The 9,756-nt window shown below is 33.2% G+C and overlaps 1 protein-coding gene across 1 annotated transcript; it reads right to left on the reverse strand.

Moving 5' to 3' along the window:
- Positions 1 to 1,035: 1,035 nt before the first annotated feature.
- On the reverse strand, positions 1,036 to 7,461 carry LOC132604020 (protein ECERIFERUM 2). Its single transcript, XM_060317334.1, has 2 exons — positions 6,945 to 7,461; positions 1,036 to 2,065 (listed from the first exon to the last, which is right to left on the reverse strand). The coding sequence occupies exons 1-2, from the start codon at positions 7,383 to 7,385 to the stop codon at positions 1,190 to 1,192; spliced, it is 1,317 nt and encodes a 438-aa protein (XP_060173317.1). The 5' UTR covers positions 7,386 to 7,461; the 3' UTR covers positions 1,036 to 1,189.
- Positions 7,462 to 9,756: the final 2,295 nt, after the last annotated feature.

Genomic DNA, 9,756 nt, shown 5'->3' on the forward strand with positions numbered 1-9,756 from the left:
TTAAAGCCACGTGATAATTTTTAAAGTAGCACCATCGATCTCACTAACTCCAAACTCGACTCCATATTGTCCAACACGCGCCACCACACGCGCCGACAAAGATGGTGGAGCAGACGGAGGAGCAGTGGTGTAGTGAGCTATTAGGGTAGGGGTTGACTCTAGGATTTTGGGGGTCAATATTTAAGGATCTGTTTGGGTGGACCTAGAATTGAAAGGGAAACAAAACGAGTCTTTGTATATTGCTGTAATAAAATTACTGTATATATCATATATGTACGTACTTTTGGTGAAAACTTGAAAGAGCGGAAAATGGGAAGATAGAAAAGTAAAAAGAATTGCAAAATTTGTGGTGAATTCTCTGAACATGGAAGAAGTTGTAACCTTTGTGGTGGGGGTGGGGGTGGGGGTGGAGGGGTGGGTTGGTGTGGGGGATTTGGTTCATGGACTAAATTATTACGGGATCATAGTTCAGCTGAGATTATAATTCTTAGACTAAGCTTTATCCTATTTGGGAGGTGTTGTAAAATAATTCCAAATTTGATTGGAAAAGGTGTGATATTCAGAACTAAGTTTGGAATTAAATTTATAACATTTTCGTTTGGCGTTACAAATTTATCGCGGGACATATTCTGATCGTATATGAAAACTCATCTTTATCTTTTCACATGATTGTATATGTTCCGGTAAAATGTACGTAACATTTCAGAACAAGTGCAATCTTAAATCTATTTCAATTGTATGTGCAATCTTAAATCTATTTCAATTGTTTGTTCTCTATCAATAAAGATTTTTTATTTATTCCATATCGGTCACTTTTAGTTCGACTAATAACATACTTGTTGTATATCAAAGAAGCTTTGTTTACAAACTCCTAGATAGCAATTATCACTCTTTTGTGATAGTAATCGCATCGCATCAAGCCTTCTTTTCTTCTTTAATCTATTTTGTATTTCTTTCTCTTTCCCTTTTTTATCCATCAAAATTTTCAATTATTTCACAATCTAATAATTAAGTAATACTGTCCAAACACACTCATCATATGAAGTTTTGCTTTTATAAATCGTCACGATAATCAAATAAACATTGACTCTTCAACTTTAAACACTGAAACTACAAAAGCCAAGAACCTTAATTATCATATGGCCATGCAAATAGAAAGTAAATCGTCTCTTTAATTTCGAAAAACACTTTATGCCTCTCTCATCTCATTTTTCAACCCTTCAATTTGATCTTCAGGCAAAATCACATTCACTATCCTTCCACCTTCTTTTCCATTCAAATTTTTAGGCCCTGGCAATACCAAAACAACACCTTCATCACCAACCCCACTTATGTTATAACTTGCAAAAATTGGTTTTTTACCCCTAACTTCCAAATCATAAATCTTTGCCTCTTCAAGATTCACAAATGTGAGATTTGCCCCATACACAACAAAGTCCGAAGTGCCATTTTCTTTTTTCATTAAATCTTCGACAACTCTAGTCTCGTTCACAACCTTTTCAGCAATCAACTTCGCCAATTTTGAAGTATCAGCCTCAGAAACTATGACGTTATTTGCTTCAATTATGCTAATCACTTGACCGTTGCTTGACACTTCAGTTGTTTTTCTGTCACAAGATTTGTCGTCCCTACGTATAATTGTCACAATATTGGGCTCTGATGAATATTTCCCCCTTACCTTAGCCAAAATTTTCCACACTGTAGCACAAATTGCATCAAAAGGCTTCACTTTAGTTCCACAACCCTTGAAAATTAGTTGGTTTAGTTGCTTTTGTGTGATATGGAAAGAATGTGATTGCATTTTGCAAGTGTTGGTGAGTTTCCAATGATCACCGACTGGATCAACTCTCTTTATAAAAAATGGTAACCTCTCAACTGGAGATAATAATAATGGACTATTGATGAATTTGTTGGTTATTGTTGGCTTCTTCAGAAATTGAGGTGGGAGTTGACCAGCCATGATTTGTGCCCAAATGTTGAGGAAATTTGAAGCTGAAAATGCATCTCCAAGGACATGAGCCCAACTTAGCCCAATTGACATCCCTCCACATTTGAACCAAGTGAACTGGACACAAAAAGAGATCCAAAGTAGACAAAAATTAACAACTTTAAGTAATTGGAATTTTCCAATGTACAAACTATTTGGAGAACTACTAGAAAAGAGAAGCTCCTAATTTTATATGGGTCATTTGCACGATCGCCCTTCAAAGGCACCGATCTTTAATTATTGTCCTTCGCCTAATACCCCGAGGTTCTGAGTTCGAACCTCGGCTCAATAAAAATAAAAAAAGAATTTCACAAGGCAGAGATTTGTAGCAAAATTAGGCCTACTCGGGCTAAATTAGACTTATTTAGGCAGAGGTTTGCCTTAAGGCAAACTTTTGTTCTGCCCGAATAGGCCTAACTTTGTCCGAACAGACCTAATTTTGCCCAAATAGGCCTAATTTCGTTACAAACTTCTACCTTGTGATTTTTTTTTAAAAATATTTGAATGAGCGGGGGTTCGAACCCGGAACCCATGGGTTTTTAGGCGAAGGGAAAAAAATTAAAGATTTCAAATTTGAGGGACAATAATTAAAGACCAGTGCCTTTGAAGGGCATTCCACACAAAAAAATAATTTTATATTGACGATATACTCGTTCGGCCCATTTTATGTGGCAGTATCTAGGTGAGCACGGAGTTCAGAAAAAAAGAAAATACTTTTAAAACTTCTAGTCTAAAACAAGTCATAGATATTTTTGTAGCTATAAATCATTTTATTAAAGGTAAAATGTGATTTTAAAGTTAAATTATTTCTAGATATATAAATTTGTCATTCTTTTTTTAACAGACTAAACGGAAAGTTTCCACATAAATCAAGACAAAGAGATTATGTACAAGAGTTTAAGACTGAACAATACAATAAGTATTTACACAATCGGGTCACTTATAAGGTAATTAGGTAAATTTTTATTATCATTAATTAGTAATATATTAAAAATGATAACTACCTTGCATTAAACATTTAAATAATTTTATACTGTCAGTAAATGTAACTTAAATAGTTCTATGTACAAAATTAGAAATTTTAATTTGCAATTAACAATAACAAGAAGAAGAAGGTGGTTATAACTCATAATTTTGCATAAGATTAATTACAAGGAAAGGGACTGAAATTATTATTTTTGGCAGGAAAAGATATTTCCTTGGAATATTCAGGAGAGGTAGATATTTCCAAGTACGATAAGTTAGGTAAATATTTGGTAACTTGTAAGAATAAACCCTAGTAAAAGGTGTCATAAAAGAATCATGGGATAAAGCATACAAAATTCGAGCTTGAAAAGATAAGGCTCCAGTCCAACTTAACTTTTTGTAACAAATCGAAACTGAGGGTCATATTTCAATGTGGGGTTGGTCATATAGTAATGACCTACTTACCAAAAAAAAAAAAAAAAAGTGAAATTCTTGATTTTCATATGAGGAAAAAAAAGAGTAGGTGTTATTTTTTTTTTTTTGGATGACATGGGAACCTGCAATCGCTATTTTTCGAGTGCGCACAAGGTAAACCCAGCTCCTGTGCAAAGAGTAGGTGTTATTTTTGCTACTACAAAAGATGGTCCATGGTTTATTTAGAACCCACAAAGAGTCAATTCTTGATCTTAATATGAGATTAAAAAAGTAAGCTATATACACTGTTAGTGTATGAAAATAATACTCTCAAATCATTCAAATGATATTTTACATGTAAGTTTATAACATGCATATAAAGGTAATATAATAATGTAAAAATTTCTTAGATCATGTCGAAGCCATTTTTTTTTCCCGGTAAATTAGGGAAACCGCAATCGCTATTCTTTGGGTGCGCTCTAGGGTAAATGCAAACCACACTAGAGAGGTAAACCCCACTAGCGAGGTAAGCCCCGTGGGATGAGCTCGACCAATAAAGCATGTACGTAGTGTCGAACCTGTAACCTCCTATTTGGCATATCTCCTGCTCAATCAACTCGGCCGCCCTTACCGATCAAAGACGTAACCTTGTTACGAACTCTAGACCTTCAAATCATGTTCAATCATGGTTAGCCAATTTTGCACCCACCAAACTTCAAGATGGTTGCCAAGGGTGAAGACCGATAACAAAATAAATTTGAATTTCATTGTCACTGATAAGTACACGAAATTAATACCGTCCAATCTATAGGATACCTACCTAGTACTTTTTAGAATAGGAAATTATCTACATATCATAATACCATCAACATCAATAAATGTTGTAGTAATCCAATATTAATCCACGTTTTTCATAATTTAATTATGATATTGCTCGCACATTATTTAATTTCATATAATTTAATCATGATGAGTCTGGTCTCTCTTTTAGTAGACTCAATTATGAATATTTATGACAAAACGAACGACGAGATATTTCTTTCATTTTCTATAATCATAAGTTTTAACATGCTGAAAAGGGGGAGTCCACCACTAATTAGTCAATGACAGAAAAGCTTATATATACTGACCTACTTTATTTCCTTAAAAAGTGCTTTAATTTGACTAGTATCTTTTAATAGGGCTTCATTTTAGGGTGAAAGAAAAGGAAAGAAAATCTTTGGGGTCGTTTGGTAGAAAGTATAAGCTGGGATATTCCAGCACTAATTTTTATATCATATTTGATAGAAGGTATAAATTAGTGCTGGGATAAATTTATACCTTATACCAAACATGGTACAAAAATTAGTGCTGAGATATCTCAGCTTATACCTTCTTATCCACTTATACTGGGATTATTTTATACCATCTTTTAGATGGTATAAAATAATCCCAATAGATGGGATAAATTAGTCCTGGAATTATAATCCCCAGATAATTTCGACTATCTACCAAACGACCCCTTATAGTACTATATACTGACCCACTTTATTTCCTTAATAGGTGCTTTAAGTTGACTACTACTATCTTTTAATAGTGCTTCATTTTAGGGTGGAAGAACAGCTTATTATAGCAATAGATAATTGTAAATAGGAAATAAAATCTACCAGCGCAGCCTAGCAAGAGTCATTGCATATTATAAAGTTGGTGTACACAAAGAATAGATCTTGAGTTTAACTCAATCTCAAAAGTTAGCTCATGAGGGGATGATTTTCTAAGTCCATATAAGAAGATCATGCACCCTTTAACCTACCGATGTGAGACTCTTAACACCACACTTCACGCCTAGTGCTGGACATCTAGTGCGTGGACAATTTTAATATGGGAGCCAACATCGGAAACAATGAATTGGGTGGGTCTGTCTCTGATATCATGCAACAGATGGATCTTGAGTCTAACTCAAACCCAAAAGCTAGCTCATGAGGGGGAGGATCTATATAAAGAGACCATGTACTCTTTAACCCACCGATGTGCGACTCTTAACACTGAGTTCGTGCATGTTGTATGGATAGCAAGAAATTCCAAAGTCTTTGAGAAAATTTTTGCAGGGATTTTTTTTCTATTTAAATTGCAATGGTCTCTATTCACCCATTTCGTTGGGGAAAGAGTGTTTCGCTGCACATTTCTGTTAGAAAAAGTAGTATTTCTTCCTAAAGGTATACGAGTACCTTAGTATTTTTTTTCTTTTCTCAATCAAACTCTTTCAACTAGGTCAGAAACTAGATTATTCGTATTTAATGATCAACATGTAATGTTGACAGACAACTATAATATAGTCCAGCCGTTCAAGAAAATAAATTCGACAGTACGTGACCTCCTGTCCATACAGGCACCCACCACGGGGCCTTAATATAACGTGCACAAATTCATGTATATATCATTAATACTTCCATGCAACTTTCCCTTGTTTTTCTTTATTATATGGGGTTGCGTGCACCTCGACTAATTTCACGGGATACATGCCATCTCCCACCGGTGGCGGTCCCAGGATTTTCACTAAGGAGGTTCAAAATATGAAAAATTTAACACACGAAGAATTCAAAGGGGATTCATCGCCTACTATATATACATAAAAATAATTTTAACCATGTATGCACAGTGTAATTTTTCGCTGAAGGGGGCCCTTCCTCCCTCCGCCCCTAGCTCCCACCAGCAACAGATACCAGGTAACTTTATCCACCAGAGCTAACACTGATGGAAAGAAATCACCTAATATTTTTGCTTAAACTTCTTCTTATATGAATTTATTACCGAGTTCAAGATTATTTTTATATCTATAATTACTTTCTTACAAGTACTATGGGTAAAACTCTAGCAATAACCAGTTAGACTACTTGAACCAGTAAATTCAGTCAGTAGACGTGACTATGTGAAAAACCCATGTAAACAAAAAGAGAATTACAAAATAAATCTAATGTTATATAACGAGTTTAACTTCTAGCGCCAATATTGCAATTTATTTTTACATTATCAGATCATTTTTTATACTATTATTAAAGACAATTACTCATAATAAGTGAAATCAAATAAGTAATCTTTTATAGCAGATTAACTGCACTTTCAGTGCAACATTTTCATTATGCTATCCATACATCTAAGCTAAATCCTATACAACATTAAGTATGTTCATGAATCATTGATAATTCAGGTAAGAAACTTATTAGCACGCGTTTGGACATTATTTAGTTGAAATTTTTAAAGAATACGTTCAAAATTAAAATTGATCATAAAAGGTAGACGTCTGGTACCAGACCAGTTGATACAGGTTTTTATACACACAGAGAGATAGTATATATACAGATAGAGAGAAAATTATTTAGGTTAAAATTTTGAATACTTTCTTACCACCTTAGCATCTTAATTCAAAAACCTTATATTATTATCAATCTAAGCTATATAAACCGTTAGTCTATGCAATTTTTATATAGCACAGGCCATCTTTATCTGTTATAGCAAGTAACCTGTCTTATTTTTATAGATTAAGAAGACTTACCTCTAGATATAATTTAAGTGACATGATAGTATAAAAAATTCTTACCTGTATGAACAGAAGAGGTGCAAATCCCAAATCAGGACCAAGAACTTGATCATAAACAAGCTCCTCATTAACAGATGCATCATTCATAAACATAGCCAACCATTCATCAATTGTTTTATTTCTACACTTTGCTTCTACAATCCTAACACCACTGTCATTACACTTTATGAACGGCCTGCCACCGTCATCGCCGCCACCGGACCGCCTAATCCTGCCGGAAGCATGATAATAAAGCTCAAGAAGTTGAAACATGGGCTTTTTTAGGTCATGAATATCCAAACCTTCAACTACATCATTTTTGAAAAAATAAAGACACTTAATGTAATGAAGCTTCATGATTAAGTCCGTGTTGGTAAATTCATGGACTTTATCGTCTCCCGTGATAGTCGCCGGCACGACGGACGATAACCTCACGTCGGAGATTAATTTCTCGACGCCCATGGAATGAAAGGCAATTTTTTTTTTTTTGTGTGTGTGTGTGTGTGTGTGGAAGCTAAGCGAGAATTAAGGTGCCAAAAAAGAGATGAAATGGGAGTGAATTTATAGATTGAATAAGGTAGCAAAATTAGCTAAGAAATTGCACGTCCTGCCCTTCAAAATAGAAATTATACCTAGCGAGACATAAGTTCTTTAAGATTCGAAACATAACTTGTGGGATATTATAATGGAAAATATAAATTTATGCCCCACGAAAGAGTTGTTTGTATTGAGGGACAAAAATTAAAGACCACCACAAAATAAGGGCAAAAGTACAAATGACCCAAAATTAACCCCCGAAGACATGATTCGTCCAACCAGTTTAAGTTTGAGTGAATTATTAACCCGTTTATTTATTAATTTACTCATTATGATCACGCCAATTTAGTTTCATCTAAAAGTTGGACTGATATGTAATCCAAATTGACATATGAAAAATCTTGTCAAAATATTTTTAAAAAGACATCTTGTTTGATACATTATATTGTGATAACAAAGAAAATAATTATAAGGTTCTTAACAAATTATAAAAAAACAAGTAAGGAAATTAAAACTTAGTAAGAATTGAGAGTGAGTTATGACCGACTTTTAACTCATTTCAACCCAAATAACTTTTAGACGGATCGATCAACACACCTATTTGACAGCCCTAGATACGAAGAGATAATTAAATAATGCTTGTGAAAAAAGAAATAAAATAGTACACGTTATAATTAAAAGGTACATTGGGAGATATGACTGATAAATGAACTAGGGGCCAATTGACTTTAATTTTCAAGGTTTACCTATAGGCTATATCTATAGGAGTACCAAACGCTTAGGGGCGGCTCAATATATAAGAACGGGGCATAAAGCTAAATTTTTATAACAGGCATTGTATTATTATTATTATTATTATTATTATTATTATTAAAATGATTATTATAATTTTTACTTAAAGTCTACTTTTCTAGCTTTTTATATGCAAAGTCATTAATATTTTTTTTAATTGATAATATAACTAATCCATTTAAATATGTCTCTTGAGACATTGTTAATCAATACGAGCCAACTGTCACAAGAATTGTTCGCATTATTCTATAAGCAATATTAAGTATTTGAAAAAGAATCAAGTTTTTTTTTTATCTAATTGAGTATACCGATTAATTAGAGTATCATCTCTACTTGTTCTATTTCTCTTAACACTTTTCGATCAAAAAATAAGTCTAAATAATCAATATCAATCCATTATGTTTGACAGACCATTCAAGGTTGATGAAATATCGTGCATGCCAAGTTGTCATGCCCAAACAAACTCAAAATTATCTTCTTCTTCTATTTTTTTTTTTTTTTGAAGTCAAAATTATCAAGCTCCTATATATGTTGTGAAATAAATAGCCTCCCTTTTAGTTTTTGGATTATCATTAACTTCTACTATATTCAATAAAGCATTTCTCATTTGTGAATCGGAGCTTGAAATATTATTACTTTTATACTTTTGATGATTTTCCCAACTTGTTTGTGACAATAATTTAAAAGTTAGATTTGGTGCATGCACTATCTTTTAAAATCTTCCCCTGCTTATCAGAAGAAGAAAACAATGAATATATATGTTGTACCAATCCAAGAAAATTATATATTGTTCACACAAAAACTAGTCATGTCACGAAGAACCAAATTTGAATTATGACAATATTTAAAAGAATTATTATATATATAAATTCGAAAAAATTGGGGCCTAAAGCACTTGCTCGAGTTGCTTTATGCTTCAGCCGCCCATGCAAACTGTTCACCAGTCATGCGGTTGATATTTGATGAGGCTTCTATTAGATCGTTAGATTACAAAAAGTTGGCGCATGCAGCCCATTTAAACATGGTAGGTTTGCAGTTGGGGTTCTCCAATTAATAAATGAGAAAGATTACGTGACGAAGCAATATTGTTAAAATCAGTGTTTTAAAAGGCGGGGGCGTAAGGCGTAAGTCTCGAGGCACGGGGCGTAAGCCCCATGAATATTTAATTTTTAGTATTTTTAAAAATAATATAATTACAATAAATATTTTTAAATAGGTAAAATTACATAAAAAAATAAAAGAAAACTGTAAATAAATGATATATATATATATATATATATATATATATATGTGTGTGTGTGTGTGTGTGTGTGTGTGTGGATGTATGTATATGTGTGTGTGTGTGTGAGCGCACGCGCGCGCTTGATCCTCACAAAAAAAATGATCAAAGCTCATTATACACCGCTTATAACTTATAATTATATATAACATAATTTTACAAGTATAAACAATACAATGAAATAAAAGTTATTATGAAATGCAAAACAATTCTAACATTTTAACT

This window comes from Lycium barbarum, chromosome 7 (genome assembly GCF_019175385.1).
Source record: "Lycium barbarum isolate Lr01 chromosome 7, ASM1917538v2, whole genome shotgun sequence".
Lineage (NCBI taxonomy): Eukaryota > Viridiplantae > Streptophyta > Magnoliopsida > Solanales > Solanaceae > Lycium > Lycium barbarum.

Coding starts and splice junctions, on each gene's coding strand:
- LOC132604020 (XM_060317334.1), bottom strand. CDS start 7,385: ATGGGCGTCGAGAAATTAATCTCCGACGTGAGGTTATCGTCCGTCGTG. Junction 2,066..6,944: donor CACCTCTTCTGTTCATACAG/GTAAGAATTTTT, acceptor TTTTGTGTCCAG/TTCACTTGGTTCAAATGTGG.